The sequence below is a fragment of the Halichoerus grypus genome, chromosome 2 (genome assembly GCF_964656455.1).
Source record: "Halichoerus grypus chromosome 2, mHalGry1.hap1.1, whole genome shotgun sequence".
Classification (NCBI taxonomy): Eukaryota; Metazoa; Chordata; class Mammalia; order Carnivora; family Phocidae; genus Halichoerus; species Halichoerus grypus.
The window spans coordinates 95,487,245-95,511,928 of record NC_135713.1 but is presented as its reverse complement, the minus strand read 5'-3'; the positions used below and the strand labels follow the sequence as shown (position 1 = coordinate 95,511,928).

The window sequence follows — 24,684 nt, the reverse complement described above, 5'->3', positions numbered from 1 at the left end:
TCCCTCCTTCCCATTGCTTCCTATCTAATTCAGCCCCTCTGTTCCTCACAATGGAAAAGGCCTGAAAGAGCGCTTTGTCTCGGGGCATCCATCATACAAGATTAATTTTCTCTAATTACCGCTGTCAGCGTGTCACTCCTTCGCCGCGAGGCTGCCGGGAGCTCCCTGCTTCCTGTGGCAACAGATAACAGCACTGCTCCGGTGCTAGGTCCTGCCGAGCCCAGCTTTATATGCTCAGCTTCATTTCCTTTCTCCCCCTGAACCCCAGAAGCCCAAAGTCTTCTCTGGGTTTTCTCCATGAGTTAGCCCATGTTTCCTCTATGCCTTTAGTCTGTCTCGCTCCCCAGTTTCTGGTGCTTCTCTGCCTTTGCAAATACTCCGTTTTTCTAGGCCAAATCCAGGTTCCATCATCGTTTCAGTGCTTTCCCTGATTAAGTCCAGTGATCACCCAGTTACCCTCCTTTATTCCCAGCCTTATTCTTAAGCACTACCATGTAGCATTGGGAATAATAACCTTTCTTGTGTGGTTCTGTGGTTTTTCCTTGGAATCTCATTGCGTTTTCAATTATATCTAATGCTCTTTGAAGGCAGGGCTTATGTTTCTATTTTTCTCATATATTCCACATTTTACGATGCCTAGTAAGTGGCCAGTAAATACTGTTTATTAGGGACTCTCTGAGCTTTTAAAAGCTGCTGTCCAGAGCTATAAGCAGTTGGGATATTTTGCAGTGTTCACTGCTTGGATCAGGATCCGTTGTTAATACTGCAGAACAGTGTCCTTCTGTGCCAGATGCTGATAGGATCAGCTGTCGATGTGTGAATGATCCTCAGGCAGGGACTGGCCATAGAGGGATGGTACTCACACTGATAGTTCCTGATTTGTGGATCAGTGGCAGGGAGGTGAGGGCTCCTTCACTAAACACCTGCACATCTGCCTCTTGGATCTTACAGTAGGTAATAGTTACTTGACAATGGACAGGAATAGCATTATCTTCATAAGTCTGGCAAATTCTTGACACACCGGTGTGAAATGTGAGCTGGCCCAGTCTCCCCTCCCATAGCGTGTCCTTGAGCACGTAATGACCTTGGTGCTTTTTTTTCCTACAACATTGGCACAGTGTCCTAAGATTTAATCTGATCTTTTTCTGAGATATTTTTTCGTAACTCAGTAAATACTGCATTTTCCCTCCAAAAGTAAGAATGTTGTAGTAAGTTCCCAGTATTGGGAAATGGAATGTGTATTATTTGAGGAAAACATTCTGAATTTTTATGTTCCTTTTCCACGCCTTCTTACCTTTTCCAGTAGTCATTTCTGGACTGAGGCAACTACAGATTTTATAGTACCTTGGACTCTGCTTTCCCCAAGGCATCAGCCGTACAAGTCTCTCCTCCACTCTGGGTTTATAAACTTGGAATTATTTTTTTCTATAATGTCAGCAGACTAATTCCACCCATACAAAATGGTTTGGCCATTTTCCTCTTTGGCACAAAAGAGAATTGGCTGCGACTCAGGCAAAGATGAAGTTGACAGGCCCTGGCGTGGAAGTGAGTTCAGTGGCTCTGGGCTTTGAGTCCCCTTTTTTCGTCTCGTGTTCTGAATCCTTGCCCACCCAGAAAGTCCTCTCTTCCCATCTCAGACGGCTAAAGATGTTTCAGATCCTGCTCCGTTTGTTAATATCTCCAACACACGTAGCAAAATGCTGCGTCTCTTCATCTACACAAAGTGACCCAACTGGAATCACTTGAAAGTTTTTTTTTCTCATCCTTCTAGGTGGATGGAAGTCTGCTTAGTTGAAGAATTGCCACCAACCACTGAACTGGAAGAAGGGCTCCGGAATGGGGTTTACCTTGCAAAGTTAGCCAAGTTCTTTGCCCCCAAAATGGTATCAGAGAAAAAGATCTATGATGTGGAACAAACGCGTTATAAGGTAACTGAGATCTAATTGGTTTTGGCTTCCATCTAAAAGTGAAAGTTCAGTATTGCCTTTCCTTTCCCTGCGTTTACTCTTAGTGTTTCTACAGGGATTTTGTGGAATGGGAGGCGGGGTGTCCTTCGTCTTTGAAGCCTGCTAATAATCATTCCTGAGGCAGCAGCAGTTTTAAAAGCAGAATGTTTCTATTTCTGGGCTGAGGCTGAGACATGTCTGATTTGTCGGGCTTCCCAGCCCCCTTCCATTATTCCTTCATGGAAGTCATTTTTATTAGCACCAGTAAATGTAAAAATGAGGGCGTTCTATCCCCTCTTTTTTTTTCCACCACCGACGCAGTTTATTACTCCCCTTGTTCTCATCAAGGAGTAAAGTACCCAGCTGGGACTTGAACTTGTGGCCCCAAAGAGTTAGGGCCAGTGTGATCAAATGAGCAGTAACACTGCAGGTAGGAATTCTGTTCCATTGAATGTTTAAAATAAAACAAGACTAATTTTTTTGCATGCAACTTGTTTTAATTATTTCGTGGCTAATTTGGGAGGACACATGGGGAGAAAACAAGACCGAAATAAACAACAGTCTTGACTTTAAAAATGATTATTTGAGAGACGCATGTCTAAGTATTGACAGATAAAGGGATATATCTAGGATTTGCTCCAAAATAATCAGGAGGAGGATGGAGAGAGATTCGAGACTGGCCATGAGTTCATAATTGTTGAGGTTAGGTGATGGGTACATAGGAGTTCATTATACTCTTCATCAACTTTATGTTTGACATTTTTCATTAAGAAATGAAGGAGGAAAAGGAAAGCAGCAACCTAAAAGACCCCTCCATTAGATATGTCTTCAAAAGGACTTTTTGAGTGCATGGAGTAAGATATCACTTACTTTGGGCCAGGATTTCTAAAGCTTCCTTGAAATGTGATTCTTTATATTCTTAATTTATTATACAGTTGACCCTTGACAAATGAGCAAAATTTACTTTTAAAATGTGTATATTTAGGGGCGCCTGGGTGGCTCAGTTTGTTAAGCATCTGCCTTTGGCTGAGGTCATGATCACGGGGTCCTGGGATCTGAGCCCCACATCGGGCTCCCTGCTCAGTGGGGAGTCTGCTTCTCCCTCTCCCTCTGCCCCTCCCCTCGCTTGTGTTCTCTCTCTCTCTTTCTCTCTCAAATGAATAAATAAAATCTTTAAAAAAACAAAATGTAGATTTAATTCAGAATAAATGTTTGAGTAATCATTTAGGCTAACCATAGACAAGAGGAATTAAGACATCGTTTATGAGTCTGTTTTCATATTCTCGTCTAAAAGATAACTGAGCAAAAGTTTCTGCCTTGGATAATGGTAGGAATAAATGTGTTTGTTAAAGTACTTTTGAGTTGATTAAGTCATGTGTTCCTCCCTAGAGTCTTAGCTCATTATGTTAGCTTTTCATAAGGCTTACCTGAATCAGTGATCGAGTCAGGCAAAATTATTTTATTTAACTTTGAGAAATATTTTTTTAGTTCATAAAAGAACAGAAAAAAATTATATCCCCACAACACAAAATAAATTGTCCACATTTTGCAGCCCGATTTTTCTTTCTTCATTGCTTCTATAATGGTTATTACCATGCTCCATGCTCTAGCCCTATTTCTACTAACAGCCATGTAGATTTGATGACAGAGTTCAAGTGTAGTTGGGCTGGGCTCCAGCCCGTCCTAAAATGGGGCTGTGGGTATTTTGTTTTGACATTGCCAGAAATGAGAATCAGGCCAGCAAGAGCGTCAGTGGATGGTGAGCCTCCAAGGAGAGGGTGGGCTACCTCTTTTCTCTTCTTGGCACGTGATACACCTTCGAGTAGAAGTGTCTCCAGTTGAGCTGTGGACCCTCTCATGGCAACTCAAACAGGCACCACTTCCTCGTGGCATCAGAGAACCTACTGTTTGAATGAATAGTAGCTTCTCTTTGGGATGGAGACAGGGGAAATATTTCCAGTCTCTTGTTACAAAATGAAATACCTGTGGGGCAGGCAGGTGATGACATTCCTGAACAAAGTACTGAGACAGAAGTATTGTGTTTGCCACCCCCGCCCATCATGTCCTGGAGGACGGATACGCGGAAGAAGGGATGATGCTAGGAGAAGGGCAGAGAGAAGGGAGGTGTAGCAGAGGGAGGGGGGCGGTGCCAGTTGTGACGTGGGAAGAAGTACAGGCCCAATGGAAACTCCCCCTCTCTTGATTCACTGGACAAATGAGCCTTTTCCCCCTCTTTTATTAAATCTCTGAGAATGCCTAATGTCTTTGAAAGTTTTTAGTGAGTTGCCATGTAATCATAAAATTTTAAGGCCATTTCATTCGTTTTACAAAATTGAAAAGAGTCAAATATTAGTGAACAGGAGACTTAGCTTCCTGTTCTTGGGTTCCTTAGGACTAAAGCCCGTCCTGTTGTCCTTTAAAGGAGCCCTGAAAATCACGGGACTGCAGCAAAGACGTTGAGACACAAGGGAATGTTAGTTAGCCCAGCCCCAGCGCCTGGATATGCCATCTGGCAACCATGAGTTCAGTGAGCATGGGCTCTGACAGCAGGGTCTGCTTAGACTGAAGCCATAAAATATGAGCAGCCTGTTAAGCAGTGTGTCTCTGAGGCAAGAGCTCTGTCCTCGAACTCTAAAGGCCTCAGTTTGGGCAATAATGGCTCTGAGTTAAGCAGATGGGAGCTTTCAGTGCTGTTCTCACCCTCTTTGTCTGCCAGCTTAAATACAACCCTCATTATTTTAAGGTCAGAAAAATGTCCTAGATATTAGATTTAAACCTTCTAATGACGAATATCCTTTCCCTGGCTACGTCCACCTCCCACTCCCTCCAGGTCCCTGTTCTGGGACTGTGTGACATGCCATGTGTGCTCCAGCTCCCAGTACTGTCCCTCTTGGACACACCACGGTATACTGTAAAGATCGCCTTGTCCTGAAAGCGGGGACTGTGTGTGTCATCTTTGCACTATCCTCAGTGAATGGTGAGGGATGTAGCCCATGGTAGGTGCTAGGGAAATAGCTGTTGAGTAAAAACAAACAAACAAAACAACAAAAAAAAACGAATGACAGTAGTTTCAAACAAGCCAAAGGACTCCATTTCTTCTGTGCTTATTTGATACTTGGGGCGCTTCGAGTCTGACACTCTTCCTCCAAGTGTGATACTAAAACCTGCTGCAGGACCACTCGATGGGTGTGTTTAAAAACGTGGACTCGTGGGTCCACCCCACCCCCAGACGACTGAGTCAGGCGGAATCTCTTGGCCAGGGACCCAGGAAGCTGCACTCTTAATAATCACCCCAGGTGATTCTTTTCTTATGTATTACTTGGGTTTGAGATAATCAACCATTATCTAATGGTAGATAAATAATATAATAAATTTTAATAAAATTATAGGGAGGGCACCTGGGTGGCTCAGATGGTTAAGTGTCTGCCTTCGGCTCAGGTCATGATCCCAGGGTCCTGGGATCGAGTTCCGCATCGGGCTCCCTGCTCGGCAGGAAGCCTGCTTCTCCCTCTGCGTCTCTCTCTCTCTCTCTCTCTCTCTCTCTCTGCGTCTCATGAATAAATAAATAAAATCTTTAAAAATAAATAAAACAAGTAGTCTAAGAGCCCTGAATTAAAAATATATATATATAGGGAAAGAAGATAAAATTTTACTATGATAGAAATACATACGGGGTAGAATTCATTTATCCATACAGCACTTATCAACACCGGCCATGTGCCAGGCACTGTTGTGTGCACTCAAGGCAGAGTGGTGAGCAAGGCAGACATGATTTCATGGCAGTTAGGGTTGGGGAGACAGACTATAAGTAAATAAACAGTTGTAGGTTGTGATGAGTGTATGAAGGAAGAAATTAAAGCCAGTGTTACTGACAGATAGCAATGGACAGAAGATGAGCTTTTCTGAGGAAACATTTACTTCTGAGGCAGGAAGAATGAGAAGAAAATCATTCCTGTGCAGCTTTAAGGGTGGGAGAGTAGGGAGGACAGTCTGGAGACAAGGAGACAAGGAGCCTGTTTTTGAGAGACTTGAGGAAGAAAAGAGCTTGGACAAACAGAGTGGCTGAAAGTCTATGGTGAGGGACAGTGGTGAAAAATGAGACCAGGATGGAAGATACGTGACTTCATCCTAAGTAACTACAGAGGAAGCCACCGAAATGTAAAACAGAGGCATTATGGCTTTACAAAGATGCTATGTGGAAAATAAATTAGAGGATGAGGGTGGAGGCAGTCCAGTAAGGGTATAACTCAGCCTGGGTTACAGGTAACAGTAGCCTGTATGGACAAGAAGTAAATGGATTCAAGAGGGAAAACAACCTGGAGAGGGATTAGAAATGGATGGAGGGCCATGAAGAGAATATGGCTGTGTGGACAGTGGGATGTGACTAAGGACAGAGTGCCAGGTCTAAAGGGGGTGGAGTGGTGAAAAGGCCAAGCCTTCCATGGTGAAGGCTTGAAAGATGAGTGCGTGTTCCCAAGGTGGTTAAGATGGGCAAGAGAAAGAGGAGGAGGGAGGAAGAAGGGCATTCCTGAAGCTTGATGAGGACAGAAAACAGTATCTTTCCAGACACTACATTGATAACTGTAGACTTATAATAGATGTTGACTATTTAGGTGAGTGTTAGGTAGGGAGAGCATATACAATGGTTAGTAGTGTGAGCTGTAGAATCAAAATACTTCAGAGGCTGGCTTCCTCACTAACTTTGCCTCTGTGAGCCTCAGTTTCCTCACCTGTAAAGTGGGAATAATAATAATAGTAGTAGTAATAATAATAATAATAGTATCAACCTTTGTAGAGATATTGCGAGGAAAATATGTGATCATCCATGCAAAGTGCTTGGCACAATGCCTGATGGAGGTGCATGCACTATGAAGCTTAGAGGTGTGGTTGTGAGGCTCTGTGACCAGTAAACTGAGTAGATTATCTGTTTGGACTTGGAGTCAGGAGTCCTACAACCTGGTCTTGACCCTGAGCTTAACCAGTTAAAGCAATTCAAGTATCTTAAATTCTTGGACCCTGCTGTCAGTTTCATCCTCTACAGAATAAGCAAATCAGAATAATTATTGGCTTCTAAGCTACCTCATTGTTCCAAAGTGCTTTGATTCTCTTGTGTAAGAAGTTACATCCAGAGAAGACTTCAGTAATTCCTCATCTGTTCAATTTAAGCTAGAATAACCTTATTTGCTGCTGAAATAGCAGAAGAAGATCAGCATGTACTTTCTAGTCTACTAGCTGGAAGAAATTAGGTGGATGGACATGAACAACTCTTGCCTAAATAAGACGATAGACATGCCACCTAGTCTAGTATGAATGCGTAGGACTGGTGAAAAAAAATAGACAAGGTGAAAGTGGACTAAGATTATTTTGGACTAAGATATAAGAATGTTTAGAAGACTATTTTTGTTCTAATTGAAGTAAATAAATTGAAGATGTTAATGCACATCACGCACTGAACTTTCTTAAATATGTACACCATAGGATTCTGAAGTCAGCATTCCTCAGATGTTTAAAATGGACAAAGGATTTGAAATCTCATTTTGTTTACTGCAGAAATAGGACCAAGATAACCTCCCTTTCTCAGTGTCTCTTACATGAAGCGCTAAACCTTTTTCTGACCTTGAGGTGAATAAAAGTTGCAAGCCTGGTCTTATAGCGTATAATAATTATAATAGCTAATATTTATTGCCTTCTTAGGGTGCTCTTTGCAACTAACTGCTCTTTGTGTATTCTCAATTCATCTCCTCAACTCAAAGAAGCATACTATATACCCATTTTATGGCTGAAGAACCAAGGTTCAAAGAAATTTGTAACTTTCCTGAGGTTACCTAGCTAATAAGACCACCAAATGGACAAGGGTGTCCGTTTCATGATTTGGATTGTTGAAGCCCACCAGACAAAGACTGCCTGGAAACCAACCTTCAAACAAGTGTCAGACAAAATCAGGTTTATTAAACTTGTTGTGGCAAGACAAAAAAAAAAAAAAAAAAAAAATACCCCTGAGACTATAAGCAGGAGAGAATAGGGGCTTAGTGTAGAGTTGGGCTTGTACTGGTGATTCTAATATGGATTTAGGGAAACAAGGACCAGTTATCTTTGGGGAGTTGTCAGGAAGCAGGATCACTGTGGTGTTTCAGTAATTTTTATCTAGGAGGTGAAAAGTTAGAAGGGGACTAGACTGTCATCCATCAAAACAGTTGTTCATCTTAGTTGGAACAGCAGGACGTTTAGTTACTTTGTGCTGCCTAGGGTCCTCTTCTCTGTCTTGATGTGATTGTGGATTGTTTCCATCTTGTCCCTCCATGGTCACAGAGTGGCTATGTCTGAGAATTGTTTGTATTCCGTAAAAGTTGTTTATGCTGAGTCACCCTCAGACGGTACCACCTGGCTCTTGATTCTCTGGGCTCCCTCCTACTCCCCCTTGCCCCTCTTCCCTCTCCTGCCTCTTTCCCTCTCCTTCCCTCTCCCCCACTATTTCCTCCCTCTATGGATTTCATAGTAATTGCTGATTTTTTCCATCTAAAGAATAATCCACCATCATTAGGTCCTGTGTTCTGTCCCCAGGGAATGTTAGCACAAGGAAGGTTTTCAGATTCAGAGACCTCATCTTGAATCTCAGCTCAGCCACTTAACACCTATTTGACCTTAGGCAAATTAGTTGATCTTTTTGGCCTAGGTTTCTGCATCTCTGAAAAATGGAAATGATAATTGCCTTGCAGAGTGTTTTGAAAATCAGAGATAATTTACTTACAGTGCTTGACACACACAGTTCAGTCTGACCACTATTAAAAAGGCATAAACATTTGTCTAATGTTAATTTGATTTATACTTCATAAAGTATAAGTCTAACAGCAACAAAAATATTTTCTGTTACATAAACTATTTGATTGTGGAAGGTCAGAGAAGATGGGAAGAGCCAGGCTTTCTGAATGGGATTCTCAACGACTGGATATTATATAATGAAACTTGCTGTAATTACTGTTTTTACATATACTAAAATTTAAAAATGCAGAACATTATGCTACTCATTTAACTAATTAAAAATACAAGGTAGTGTTAAGGCTCTCAACATTTCAGTACCTGATAAAACTGGATGAGATACAGGAAAGGTTGCCACAAGTTACAGACTGTGCGGGAAAAAATGGCGGCTGAGGAAGTTTGTAAAGAAGAGCTGAAGACATAGAAAGCCTGTCGTCATTGTACGCACAGTAACAGGTCTTGTAAAGCATTTCCACTGAAGGTTTACTTTTTACACAGGCAAAGGTTAGGATTAAGTCATAGGAGGATGAGATACTAAAATTACCCCTGAACTGTGGGGTGGTTTTTGTTTCTATCTTTGTTTTTTTCTGTGTATTTTTCTACCTTTTCCAGGTTTTCTACAGAAATCCTATTCATGATCAGAAAAAAAAATGTTTTGGCAGAACCAGAAACCAGGACGAAGGCATTTAGTCTTCTAAAAATCCTGTTTTTCCTGAAGTTGCTAGGTTTCTCAGCCATAGTTGCCAAAATCTTGACACTGTGTGTGTGTATGTGTGCGTACATGTGCACACGCGTCTCAGACATCCTGAGGCATGTGCTAGACGTTAAACGGTCTTTGAGATTCTAGTTCAGAATTACCTCAAATATGTGAATTGTGGAAACTGGAATGGTCCATTACAAACAGTGTTGCTGAGATGGCCCAATCTTCTTTATTGTGTCTCCAGTTGTTTTATGATTTAATAACTCTATTTTAAGAGAAATACAGTTGGAAAACATCCCGCTAATGAAAAAAAGTTGTTACAAATGACTCACTTTTCATGTGGTCCCTTCTTCTCCCCCCTCCCCATCCCTACTCTAGAAGTCCGGCCTTCATTTTCGACACACAGATAATACGGTCCAGTGGTTAAGGGCAATGGAGTCTATTGGTCTACCCAAGGTAAGCCTGAACTGGGAAGCCAAAAGGGGTCATGTAAACACCTCATTATGAAAAAAGGTGTGGCATACTGAGATATGGTAATGCGGCAGACGGCCTTGTTGACTCAGGCACGACAAATGTGAGGACTAACAGAAATATGGAAAGGCCTGTACAAAGTAATATATGGCAGGAACTCAGAATGAAGTATGTACACAGATGGAGAGCAGCTAGGTTAAAGTGAGTATAAATTCACAAGGTCAGAACAAGCTCTAGCTGGTAGATAGTTCATTTAAAATAGCCACCTCCTGGGCGCCTGGGTGGCTCAGTTGGTTGAGCGACTGCCTTCGGCTCAGGTCATGATCCTGGAGTCCTGGGATCGAGTCCCACATCAGGCTCCCTGCTCAGCGGGGAGTCTGCTTCTCCCCCTGACCCTTCCCCCCTCTCATGCTCTCTATCTCATTCTCTCTCTCAAATAAATAAATAAAATCTTTAAAAAAATAAAATAAAATAAAATAAAATAAAATAGCCACCTCCTTTTTAACTTCAGATTCTGTATTATACTTCCATATATTGTATCACTCTACATTATAATGACAAAGGTATTTTTATAAAGTATTACTATAGATCATATTATCATTTTGAATGTTAAAAGCTAGAGGACTATAGCTCTTCCCCTTGAAATAGCTGTCCCAAATAAAACTCAGCAAATATTCAGAGCTTGTTAAATTGAACGAGTGGGTGCCCTTAAGCCTGAGAGACAAATAGACAAGTAGAGGAAATGAGGAAGTAATTACATTTGTTAGAAATTGTAGAGTGATTTCTTAAACTTCTTATTTTGAAATAATTTTAGATTCACAGGAAGTTACAAAAATAGTACATCTGTGTGTATTCTTCATTTAGCTTCCCCCAGTGGTGACATCTAGTAATGGTAGTAAAATAATAAATTGACATTGTTATGTTACTGTTAACAAGACTACAGACCTTACTTATATATGCATTGATCTTTGTGTGTGTGTTTCTGTGCAGTTTTATGCCATGAATGTATTTGACCACCAGCACGGTTAAGATACAGATACCACAGAGGAGTAGGTCTTGACATGGCATCCTTTCCTAGCCCTGTCCCCTGGCAGCCACTAATCCATTCTCCATCTCTATGGTTTTGTCATTTTGAGAAGTAGGTAATCTTTTGAGATTGACTTTCTTCCAGTAAGCATAATGCCCTCGAGATTCATCAGGTTTTTGTAGGTATCAATAGTTCACTCCTTTCTATTGCTTATTATGTACAGCTGTTTTGAAGAAGTGATGTAGGAGTGGTCCTGCTTGAAGGCAAGGGGACGGGCTACTGATGTAAGACCTTTGTTGATGGTGGTATTATTAATCCAGGTTTGAATTTAACAACCCTACCACAACAAAAACAAAAAATTCCTTAATGTAAATTATGAAGGCCTGTTTTTCAATCTATTTGAGCTTATACCTGATTTAGTTCAGCTTATTTTATCTCAAAATAGTCAGTATTGATTCAATATTGATTTCTCCTTCCATTTTTAACCACATTACTTTCCCTTCTCCTAAAATGCCCAGAACATTAATTGCTGTTCCCATCTGGGCACTAGTTATAACATAGAATTCATATTTCTAGATTGTCATTTAGCAAGTACTAACTGGGTAGTAAACAGATTAATAAGGAAAGAAAAAAAATTCAAATAGGATTTTCCTATATGAGGCAACATACTTTAAATTAGGATAATTTTGTTACGTTTCATAGATTTGATTTAAACCTTATCAAATTGTGTGTGTTGGGCCAGGTTTTCCTTAATTTTAGGCCAAATAAGTGATCCATGTAGCAGATGCTGTTTTAACACTGATTTTTTTTTTAAGTGATTGATCCATTACATTGCAGGGATGAGAGACCAATAGTGTGCTGTATTGATGGATGTATTTGACCACTACTAATGTCTTCACTTACCAATATTAAGTGCCTAGTCCGTGCTCAGCATTGTGTTAACGCTGGGGATACGGTGATGAATAAAATGTTCTGGGCAACTCTCTGAATTGATCCCATCTTACTGCTAAAAGAAGTCCTATTCATAAAGATTTTTCAAAAGAAATGAAACAATATTTCTATAAATACATATTTCCATACAGAGAGATATAAAGAAATATAGAAAGTTGTTGAAAAGAAAGGGAGTGGGGAGCCGTAGGGTTCAGTTCTGCTTCCCCAGTAGACCTGTTCTTCTGAACTGGGAATCCTCTTCTGATGGACGCTGTAACTGTAAACGGGGTTGAGGGAACATTGAAAAGAAGTTTTCATTGTTGAAGTTTCCTAGGCTGCAGATGTTTCTTTAAGCGCTCGGTGGCTCTACATTGTGGCTGAGGAAACTTCGCTGCTTTCTTCTCAGCTTTTTTCCATGTCCAGTAGAAAATTGCACTTGAGTATCAAGTGCTATCATATGATAAAGGATGTCATTTTAGTTTTTATGTCAACTTTTATAAAATATCTACTGAAAGCCAGCAATGCCAGTATGTTTATCTTTTTCTTAGAAGCTTCAAGCCTAATTATTCATTTTTTGGTGCTTAGGAACAGAGAGGTTTGGTGCCCTATTCTGAAATCTGTTTCTTATCAAGCTTTTAGTTTCAGGTTTAAAAGTAGTGTAAATGTGTATTAAAAGCCTCAGTGTTCAAACATATTTAGGTGTTTATGCAAAAAAGTGATCAGGTGTTCAGAAAATACAGGGATGTTCATTGCAGTGAAATTTAATAGGGACAGGTTGGGGGCAAAAAAATAGTTCAGCCTTGGAAAACTAGCTTAAATTATCATTCAAAAAAATAAAAGAATCACATCTATTAGAAATAATATTCTAGTAGAATAATGAAGGGGATGGAAAATAGTCATCTTCTATGGAACTATAATAATACTGTACTAACTGGGGTTATAGTATTACAGTTTTGTTTTCACATACAGACATAAACATAAAAAGAGACACATATTGAAAAAAGACTGGAAGAAAATATACCAAAAGGCTAATGGTAACAATCTAGGAAGTGAGATTATAGGTAATGTTTCTTTCATGCTTCATTTACTTTCCAGATTTTATTTGGTAAAATGTATTCCTTCAAGCAGAAAAGAGTATCAGTGTGTGTTGTGTGTGTGCATGCCTGTATACACAAGTGTGAGCCTAGGTGTTTAACGTTACAATAAAACACTGTACGCTGGACACCCTTCTCAGCCTAGGGTACCTGTAGGCAGTCACAGGAATGACCCTGCTGTAGAGAGCACAGCCTGACCGGGCTTACCACGTGTGGAGCGAAACTGCCCCCCAGCCTTGTGGATGCAGCCGTCTGGCAGTGGCCTCCTGGAAATCCCCCGATCTCCTGAGCCCACCAGGAGGCATGCTGTCGGGGGACCAGATGCACCAATGGGTCTGCCTGTAGAGCGAAAGGGAGCAACAACGGAGGGGTTCCTCTACATTTAAATAAATACAGCAAAGACAATCCAAGTAGCATCATTTGGGAGATTTAAAGTAACTGTGCAAAGCAGAACATAATAAAACACATTGTTTCTTTTGTTTTCCAGATATTTTATCCAGAAACAACAGATGTCTATGACCGGAAAAACATACCAAGAATGATATACTGCATTCATGCATTGAGGTGGGGAAAAAGATACAACTAAGAGTCGAGGAAGTAGATTTAAATGAAACTGTAGTTTCTGTTTTAGAAGAGGGATTTTAAGTTACTTAAATAATCTGAAGAAATTTTTATTGGATTGGGTTGTTTAGAATTTGGCAAAAATTTTTTAAATTGTCACATAAGTACAATCCTTGAACTGGAAAAATATTTTTCCTGATTTTTTAAATCTAATTCAAAACAGAATACCAGAAAATTAATGAAAGACCTGTAAGTATAATGAGAAAATTTAAGTTGAAACTTCTAGGGATCTCATAATATGTTGCCATATTCATATTCTTGAGTTGTGATCTAGTTTACCAGTCTAGCGAAATACATCAAATGAGCAGCTTTAATGGTCATTTTAATTTTGATATTCTTAAATTATCATTTTGCTTCAATTCTCATTATAGACTAAAGAAGTCCAATATAAGGATAGTTTCTTTTGACCTTTGCTCAATAGAACTTGCACCATGAGGGTAAAGAAGAAGCATAAGAGTTGCTTTGAGTTAGTCAAATCAAGATATGTTCATTCTTTTTTTTTTTTAAGGAGAGGAGGAGGGCAAAAGGGAAAGAGAGAGAGAGATAGGGAATCTTAAGCAGGCTTCAGCCCAGTGTGGAGCCCGACTCAAGGCTGAATCTCACGACCCTGAGATTATGACCTGAACCAAAATCAACAGTCGGACACTTAACCAACTGATCCACGCAGGCACCCCAAGATACTGTCGTTCATTAATTTAAAGCAATTGTTTGGTAACTTAATTTTTGAAAATGCTTAAATTGTGCTAGTTCACAGATAATTTTTTATCTTACTGGACTGGAAGAAACGTTCTTTTTAGATGGTAACAAAGATGATTTTAAAAATCCGGTTTATGGCTGTCATCTTGCATTCACGCAGGTAATGGCTGGAAGACTTCATGTCTAATTAAATTTTAAATTTCTTCTAGAACATCTGCCTTGTGTTTATATCACTAGAAGTCATTTTCCTGGCAGAGTCTTCTGTGTAGAGGTTTATATTAACTTCTTCCTGGCTCTTTTCCTCTCCAAAGGAAAAGGTTTCTACAATAATTCATTGCACTGCTGGCCTCCTAGAAAAGAATTTTGATTCTGTCATGTAATTTGACTTTTCCCCCTGATCAGTACTTATGAGATTTCTTTGGAAGATGACAGTTGCTAGAAATACAGACCAAATGTAGGTGCCTTTCTTTTTATTCTAGTAATTTAGAATGGGGTAGAGGGTGGGATCCCTCCTATGCCTCCCTCCTCATGTGTGGCTAGTATATCATTATGCCAGCAGTGTTTCTAAAAGCTTTCTGTGCAAAAGTGCTTGTCTTGAGGAATATTTTCAAATGGGTTGCCCAACATTCCTTGTCAAATATTTTTCAGAGCTTAGAATGATCACTTAACACTGCACTTAGTACTGCTTTTGTGACCTGCTAAGCCAGCTCCCATTAGTTAATGTCATTATCATATCCACCCATCATAGCGCTAATCTCCAAATTTGTGGCATGCTCTTGGAGTATCTTGGACAAGCTTAAATTGATTTCCCAACCGACACCTGGGGCGTTAATGTTAAGCTGCTTATAAAGAAATGGTGTGCTAAGTTCCTTTCTAGTGATGTCACTGTTCTTGCACAGAAATTATATAGAACTGCACTGAGGCTTACAAATCGGTTTGTGTTCAACAATGACTTCAGCAGCTTGGTAATTGAAGAACAGGCAATTTCTTATTCTTGCCACTTGTATGCGAATGTTGGTGTGATATTTTCTAGGACTGTTTTTCTCAGTCATGCAATTACTCATGGAAGTCTCCATTACTGTTAATCATTCTGGAGCAGATTCCTCTTGAGCCTGTCCCTCACCAGATCTGACCTTAGGTAGGATCTTTACTGTTTACTTAATAAACAGCATTCCCTGGGAGACTTTCCTTCACTTTTCTCTGTCCTAAACTTACTGTATGGCTGCTTCCTGGTATAGAATGGAGAAGTCTCAAGTATATCTAAAGTTTTTGTCTATCAAAATTTTTTCTCTCAATGGTTTAGAATACAGTCACTCAAATGAGACTGATATTCTGCGCTGTTGGCCAAGACACATTTGGGAGCTGGGTAGCAGAGCCCTTTAATAAGTACAGTGGGTTCGCTCTCACTGAATAATTAGAAGTGATGCTGGAAATGAACACATACATGTCTGGCCATTATATCCTGGCTGGGGATACAGCAACATTGCTGGTGTAGAAAGTCATCATTACTGGACAGGGAATTGGGCAGGTCAGAGGTTCTGAGTCTAGATCAGGAGCCAATGGAAAGATCCCCCAGGTACCCAGGCACTACCTTCCTGCTACCGCAGCCCATGGGCCTGGTGTGATCTGCAATGTTAGCTCTCAGCCTCACCAACTTCTCTTCTGCTCCCTGTCTTCTTGATTTGGGCTTAACAACCTCATTAGGATCCTCTGGGGTTTTGCTCTTGCTTCCTGTTTGTATCTGCTTTCCATTTTTCCTGCCTTGTCCTCACCTTTTCACTCTTATTTCTGACCCTGGTCTTGTTGCCTGCCACTCATTGATCCCTTTGTGTGCAGCTTGATGTTCTCAGTGAAATGCAGCCAGTGACGGTCAGCACAGCAGCCCCAGGGGAAATCCTCAAGCTTCGCTTCCTGTAGAAAAACTCACCTCAGTGAGAGGTGACCTCATTCTTTTTCCAGAGAAATGTTTGTTATCTTTTTCTTATTTAAAGTAAAAAATATAAATTCTCATCGTGGGGAAAAATTGGAAAACTCCAAAAAAATACCAAAGGAAAAGTTAGCTAACGTACCCATTATCACAACACTGATATATTATGACTGTTTTGGTGCATTTGCACTTAAAATGTGTATAGGGCATGTTTTCTTTTTGTGGCTTCATTTGGAATGTATGAAAGTCTGCAATGAAAAGAAACAAGTTCAAGAAGTGAGAGCCTTGCTAACAAGTTACTGCTAATGATTTTTTAACTGGGCGCTTATGCTTGGAGAAAGAAGAACACTTTTTGCCTGTTGTTCATTGCTCAATTTATAAAACATCCGTTAAATGTTTAAACATTGGTTATAAAATGGAATTAGTTGAAAAATTTTAGCAGAACTGATATTTTGAACACGTCAGATATACCTTAAAGGGCAGATGAAATACCCGGATGTATCATTACAAACTAACACACTTAAACCCATTCTGAAAGATCCACACTGCAAGTTTCACTCATTTAATTATTGATGCACTAATTTTGACTCATGCCAGGACTAGAATATATTGACACTTAGCCAGAGTTGACATGATCATAAGGGCACCAAAAACCAAAGACCTTCCCACCTGCCCGGGTTATAGACCTGGCTTCTGACCGCTCAGTTGTCAGGCAGCCCATGGTCCCAGTTTGGCTTCTTTTTCCCAAGGTGAGTCAGGCCCTGGCTACCAGGCATCAGTCAGACCTTTATAATTTTCAGTATATGGCTTCCAGGTGGGTTTTTATTTTCATTCTGGTCCCCACCCCCAGCCCACCCCGCTTCCCCCAGAAATGATTTACGGCCTAAGTCTCGCTTGGCCAGTGTTACATAACCCGTTGTCCTGTCATAATGATGTATTGGCCTGATCTGTTAACATTATTAAAAGCTTATATATGCCTTTTGAATATTTTCTTGAAATTTGTTGGGCGTTCCGGAGGTTTCTCACCCACGAGATGAAGGATTGACTCTACCTACTGTTCTTTGGTAGATTGTTCATTTGGCTGATTTATCATCTCAGACTATGTTTCTGGATCCTCTGTCTGCTTGATGATGATGTGATTGTCAGTGCCAGACCCTCTTCTTCCCTGGATATTTCTGTCATACACTGTGTGTTCTTCAGGCCTTTCTTATCTTGGGTCACTTCCTTGGTTTTCCATGACACTCTGGCTTGGAGTTCCTGGTTTTTACTCTTTTGGTGTAAGTGTAATATAAATAGTATAAAAATATGTATGGTCCATAGACAGATATAGAAAAAACAAAGCACCTGTATTTTTTTTATTATTATTATTTATTCATTCGAGACACAGAGATAGAGAGAGAGAGAGAGCATGAGCAGGGGAAGAAGCAGAGGGATGGGGAGAAGCAGGCTCCCCGCCGAGCAGGGAGCCCGATGTGGGCCTCAGTCCCAGGACCCTGGGATCATGACCTGAGCCGAAGGCAGACGCTTAACCGACTGAGCCACCCAGGCGCCCAAAGCACCTGTATTTTAATAATATGTCCCATCTTGCTAAAATCAGTACAAGTAATTATCCGTGTCTTACTTTATCAACTTGTATTACAATTTCCTTTCTGTACACTTTGTATCATTCTCTTTTGATGATGGTGGTGAACTCCTGGCCTTTCACAGACGTCACCAGGGTTAGTATCTTCTGCTCTGATGGATCGGATTGATTGACTTTGGTCAGTGGGAGCTCTTTGGGACCAGCGCCTTTGTCCTTGTAGCACCGTCCCTGACATTACTGGAAATATCCTTGCTTTGTGGTCACAACAGGATGTTCCAGTCCTATCGTAATTATTTCTGCTTCCAGACATGAAATCAACTCCCCTCCAAGGAATCCTTTACAAGTCGTATGTTCATAATGATTTTTCTCGTTTGATAGATTAGGGTTTTAGATTCTGCTTTTCTTACCGTACAGAGTTTCTTGGACCATTAAGACACTGACAGCACCAGGCTGGAGATCAGCCTGCCTGCCCTCTGTGTCGTGGTTGGTGCTCCTGCTGCAGATCACGTCACAACCGCCCCGACAGTCATGTTTTCAAATGCAGTGATGATGCCAAAAGAGCACACGATTGGGGCTTGCATTTGTGATCATGGCACTGGTGACCCCAGTCCCAATTAACCAGTTGTCATTCCAAATGCCCTGATTGCTCAGGGAAGAAGGGCCCCTCTACAGCACACGCAGTCAGGTAGCTGCCTTGCTTACCAGCGTGATTATGTATCTGGCCCTCAGGCTTTAATGCCGAACTCTCTTTGTCTTACACTCTATGCCCTAAGGACCTTTTACCTTTTAAAAAAAACCAGTTGATGGCTTATACCAGACTGATGGTGGGTCTGGCAGAGAACATACTTGTATTTATAAATAAGCTTCCTAGAAATAGTTTTTAACCCAAAGGGCAGGTTCTACTTTTGTGTTCTCAGGAGGGATATGCGGAGATGGCAATATTTGGGATTAAGATGAGAGGGATGATGACACTTTATATAGCTTTCAGATCACTCCTTGTTCAAAATTCCCCACACTCTAGACCGTACTCTCTCCTCTTCCTATCCTGAAATAGTATCGGGACTCTATCTTCTTGTCCTGCTAAATTCTTTTTTATTTTATTTTATTTTATTTTATTTTATTTTTTTAAAGATTTTATTTATTTATTTGACAGAGAGAGACAGTGAGAGAGGAAACACAAGCAGGGGGAATGGGAGAGGGAGAAGCAGGCTTCCCACGGAGCAGGGAGCCCAACGCGGGGCTCGATCCCAGGACCCTGGGATCATGACCCGAGCCGAAGGCAGACGCTCAACGACTGAGCCACCCAGGCGCCCCGTCCTGCTAAATTCTAAGCTCTTCGAGACCGTGAACCATGCCTTGTCACCTAATGCAGCACATACACACCACTGATGCTAAATTAAGTCTCTCGAGTTCATATTTTTTAAAATTTTAGCTGGGGTAAGGGTGCCTCAGGATTCTTTTTATTTTTGATTGAATATTAGGTGAAGAACCGTGGATTTTGACATGATACTGGCAGTGATGTATGTGGTTAAGATGGAAAAATAATTTGGTTCTCTAGATAAAACTATTTGAAACATGGAGCCAGTGAGGGAAAATAGTAAAAGGTTCTTAGTGTTGAAAATAGGGAAACTGCTGTGATAAGTTCTTAGGAAGTTGTTAATTATTATTAATTGGTTATTAATAAAGGACACACTTATTTAACAAGATCATAGTAATAATAAAAACAAGTATATGCCTGGTACTGTTCAAAGTACTCTACAGGTAAAATCTCATTTAATCCTCACCATATACCTATGTGGTCCATACTTTTAATAATCCCATTTTATCACGAAGGCAGTTGAGGTACAGAGAGGCTAAGGTCACACAACTAGTACATGGCGGGGTTGGAATTCAAAACTAGGCTGTGTGACACCAGGTCCTGGGCGGTTACTGGCTTAGTCGTTGGCCTCAGAAAGGAGTCACGTGTTTCCATACTACTAAGAAAACTCTAAAGACAGCATCCAACCTGAACTTGAGCACAGGCTACTCAGCTGTTAATTTCAGGAAGTTTTAAAATGAGAAATCATGGAACCTCAGAAATGGAAAGACCTTGAGAAGTTTCTTTTGTCCAGGTCTTCATTTCAGAGATGAGGGGACTGCAAGCAGTGGATTATGTGAGGGGCTCAGAGTTACACATCTAGTTGGGGCCAGCCTGGCAGCCAGGATCCGAGTCTTAGGATACTGGTCCCATGGTCTTTCTGGTTAGCTCCCAGGCTTTGATTTATAAGCATTCATCTCACATACTACACCATAAAGTGATGCAGAAAAGCTGAAGTAAATTCAGCTCCTACCTTGTAAATTTGCATTTCATTACTATAGCACCTTTTAATGTGTATATTGAAAGTAGTAGGAAAAGCCCTGATAGGTTTTGTTTTTTTTTTTTTACTTTATTGCTTCCTGTACTTGAACTGATACTATTTGTACAAATGGGAGCACATGGACCAGAGAGGCTTTAGCTACCTCAGGACAACCTCTCTGTAACTGGCCTCTAAGCTACACAAGTGTGCTGTCCCTTTGGAGTGTTAAGAGCCTCCCTATTCCACACCAAGTATGTTCTTATTTGGGGAAAGCTAAGGGATGGTGACGTTCATTTCCTTGGCTTCCTTTGGAACTGCCTTAGCCCTTTGTATTGGCTCTTAGGCACGAAAGGTGCTTAAAAAGTTGTGTTGAAGAGCTCCAAGAAATTGGTGTCTTTTATATTGGACAGGCTCTTTTTTTTAAGATCAAGACTCTGGATTTCCTATAGGCTTCAGGTAGTGAATGGCCTCATTTGAATTTAAATGCTTGGGAAGGAGTGGGCTGCTAAGGCTGATTCTTCTAGGCATGGGAATAGTGGGTAAGTACTGAGTAAACTGCCCTTTTGAGTAATCTGCTTGGAAGTGCCTCCCACGCAGAAATTTGTTATAAAACTCCCACACAGTGAAAAGTGGCGTTTTTTAAAAAGCTAATAATTTAAGCTTCAACGCTGGAGGCAATAAATGTAGAAAATGGAAGCCAGATAAAAAATATACATTAACATTTAAACATTTTTGGTAGATGTATGTATACGCAAATGAGATTTCTAATTGATTCATACCAATTTCAGAAAATCTCTTATTTAAAATCACTTTAAAAGCCAAGATTGTTCGATCCAAAAGGTAACTTCTCAGCACCACCTTGTGGTAACTTTTAGTTAAACCAGGATGTTGGCTTATGGTAGGATTTATATTAGTATTACAGCGTACAATGGAGAAGTAGAAAGTGTAATTGGAAATAGCCACCTAATTTCTTCAGTACCACAGGGGAAAATTAGTACTTTTGTTTCGTGTAATACTTATAGTTCCTATTACCAACAAACCTGTATTTTGTGGAAGCCTAAACACGTTTATTTTAGGGACAGTGTAGCAGAGAAAAATATTTTTTATGTAGTGGATATTCCATGCATAGTAATTAAGTGAATGGATAAACAGAGAAGATAATGTGAAAACAATTGACCTGAAATTACTAAAGTAGTAATTAAAAAAAGAAATCATTTGCCGTAAGAAACGATGCTATCCACTGGCCACACAGACGGGATGGGATTGACTGGGAAACAAGACTGAAGACCACAGCCCAGAAATCCCAGGATGCAGTAGAGCAAGGAGCTGCCCTGGGGCAGCTACAGGCAAGCCAGGAAAGAGATCCCAAAGCCAGCATTAACCCGGAAGCCCTGATGTGACAAGCAAGACATGGGGCACCCTCGTGGTGCCAGCCCCGCATTCCCACAGGGTCTCCTTAAGACTGGCGCCTGTCCTGGGAACCTGTGGTCAACAATGACAGAAAGCCAGTCCCAAGCCCCAAGATGAGCCCCAGATCAGGAAATGCCAGACATTTGAGGGAAACCAACCCTCTGAAAGTGGCATTAGATTCAACAAGAAGAAGTGACAGCCAAGGAATAAAGGAAAATATGAAAATAGGTGCTATTGGTAATTTATTCAACTCATCTACTTCACAAGTACTTTTTGAACACTTAAGCTTACAAAAACAAAGGTAAAATTAAGAAAGAGGAAAATTGGAGGGGGCACCTGACTGGCTCTGTCAGTGGATCGTGCAACTCTTGATCTCAGGGTTGTGAGTTTGAGCTCCGCGTTGGGTGTGGAGATTACTTAAAAATAAAATCTTAAAAAGAAAAAAAATGGGGCATCTGGGTGGCTCAGTTGGTTAAGCGTTTGCCTTCGGCTCAGGTCATGATCTCAGTGTCCTGGGATCAAGCCCCAGTCCAGCTACCAGCTCAGCGGGGAGCCTGCTTCTCCCTCTCTCTCTGCCTTTCCTCCCCCCCAAACCCCGCTCTGCTCGCTCTCTCAAATAAATAAAATTTTAAAAAACAAACAAAAACCCCCACGGTGTTAAGCAATTATAGATAGAAAATTGGTTGTTAGAAGACATTTTATGGATGCCTCCTACTTAAATTTTATTGTCACATTTTCAAAGTTTCTCCCATTAAGTTATGTTTATATTTTCTTTGTAGATTAGTTCATGTATATTTTTAAATTTAGTTGTAAAAAGAGAAGAGAAAGATGCAAATCAGATACTATGAAAGAAATTGAAGAAAGAATGATTTTTTTGTCATTTCTTAATGTGTGGCTTTTATTTTCCTAGAATTCTTTTGCAGCTTTGCCATACCTATCCATTTAATTCTGTTTAATTTTGTAGTACGTGTTAGTACAAAGGAACTGTTGAAGAGGTTGACATTTCATTTGTTCCGCATGACGTGGGCTCCCTTTTAACAGGAATATTTTTTCCATGTAATAATGAGTTGAGAAGTGGTTCGTAAAATATAGTTTTGAAAATGTCAGCCTACTAGTTTTAATCCCAATGACTTGTTTGGCGTAAACCTTAGGTAATAAAGGCTTCAGAGGCTGTGTAAATAGTTTTATATCCCTGAGTATCTCTAAAGACCTAGAATTTAAACTAAGGAATGTGGGCCACCTGTGTGGCTCAGTCGTTAAGCGTCTGCCTTTGGCTCAGGTCATGATCCCAGGGTCCTGGGATCGAGCCTCACATTGGGCTCCTGGCTCAGCCAGGAGCCTGCTTCTCCCTCTCCTGCTGCCCCTGCTTGTGTTCCCTCTCTCGCTGTCTCTTTCTCTGTGTCAAATTAAAAAAATAAATAAATAAATAAAATAAACTAAGGAATGTATCCTGTCTTTCTAGCTTTGAATTATGAATACATAATGCCTATATTATACTGAAGAATGTTCAGAGTCTAATACGTTTTCCACCTGTGGGTAAGATACGAAAATCATATTGGAATTTAGTACTAAAATTACAATTACCCTATGTTTAAAATGTCATTTGTTCTTTGTTCTTTGGTTGTGGTTTTGAGGGAAAAGGGGAGAAACCAAAGAAAAGTAAACTCGCCCCCTCCAAAAAATATTTAAAATTCAAAAAATCATCAATAGGCTTTTCCTGGAAGAAAGGGACATAGAACAATTTGTGTTTGAAAAAATATTTATCCTCAGAACTAACAAAAGGGAATGCAGACTTAAATAACATTTTTGGCTATCAGATTTGCAGGATTTTCACTGCTAGTATTCTGTGGTAAGTGGACCAAAAAAATGGCGTTCTCATGTGGTAGAATAAGGTCACACCCTTCAGCAGGTTCTTAGGTTTAGCTAAGCATTCGGTGTGTCCTGACTGCCGTAAACCATGTCTGGTACTAGTCGCTCAGAAGGATTGAGAAGCCGGGAAAATCAGTCAGCTGGAAGGACAGCATCAGTGCTTGCTCTTCAGTGGGAGACTTCATGACACTCCCCGTAGTTGCCCACGCAGCCATCTGAAAGCTGTTTCCTTTGGTGCCCCAGGTGACAGCTTAGGTGCTAAGAAGTGATGCTCCTCTTGGTGGGTACGGGAGCCTCCCTGCTATGGAGCCTCAGCCCCCTGGAGCCATGGTCTCTTGTAACACCTTCCCATTGGGTTTCCCAGTTTCCTGCAAGGAGTGTGGGAGTTAGAAGAGTCACCAAACTCGGGAATACCTAAGCATATGATGCCTGCTAGGTATTTATAATCCCTTCAAATCATTTATCAATGAGGGGTTATTTTTCTCCTCAGCAGTGATGCTTACTAATATGGTTATCAGAGTACCTTTATCAGGTTCCTAGAGGAACAGAGCTAGAAATTGAAAAGTCAGATTCTCTCACAGAAGGGAACGGGGTTTTGTTAACCCTTTACTCACAAAGAATGAGTGTGATCTCTTTTTTAGAACACAATTTAACACTATATACTGAAAGCTTTGTGCGTATATCCTTTCAATCCAGCAGTATTGTTTTTAGGGATTTATTGTAACAAATATGATGTATGCACAAAGATGTACCTGTATATAGGCAGGTTCATCATGGCACTGTTTGCGATGGGGAATAATTAGTGACCGTCTAAATGCAGTTGGTTAGGAAAAATATGCTATGTTCATATTATGAATACTCTGTGAGTTTATGGAATAAGTTTTTCCAGGAAAAAAAGACATTAAAAGTCTTTATATCGAAATATTTAGTGTTTAACTTTGATGTTCTGCTGTGTAATTTTTATTTTAGCCATGAATCACTAATTTTTAACTTTGACCATGTGTTACTTTTCTAAATGATTGTGTTTTACAGAAATGATCAATGAAGGTCACTTTAAATACATGCTCCTTAAATTAAATAATCATACATTTTAAGAGTTTAATACCATTTAAAAAGGCTTGATCTTGAATTCCTTTAATGAAATTTTATACATTTTATAATCTCCTCAGGCGTATCTCACCTCAGCATCTAAAGTGATGATCTCGAAATGTATCAAGCCAGTGAAATCATTCTCAGTTCATTTTCTCATATAAGTTATTGTATAATTTCTAACTTCTAATTAAAATCTCATAAACTAAAAACCTATCAAACAAAGTGAA

The 24,684-nt window shown here is 40.3% G+C and overlaps 1 protein-coding gene across 3 annotated transcripts in view; it reads left to right on the top strand.

Annotated features, from left to right (window-relative positions):
• The window catches only part of IQGAP2 (IQ motif containing GTPase activating protein 2), a 287,293-nt gene that overhangs the window by 144,347 nt on the left and 118,262 nt on the right, over positions 1 to 24,684 (top strand). For all 3 annotated transcript variants that reach the window (XM_078067166.1, XM_078067167.1, XM_078067165.1), the window contains exons 3-5: positions 1,772 to 1,928; positions 9,781 to 9,858; positions 13,412 to 13,488. In XM_078067166.1, coding sequence (XP_077923292.1) covers positions 1,772 to 1,928; positions 9,781 to 9,858; positions 13,412 to 13,488 — 312 coding nt within the window. The remainder of the gene's footprint in view (positions 1 to 1,771; positions 1,929 to 9,780; positions 9,859 to 13,411; positions 13,489 to 24,684) is intronic.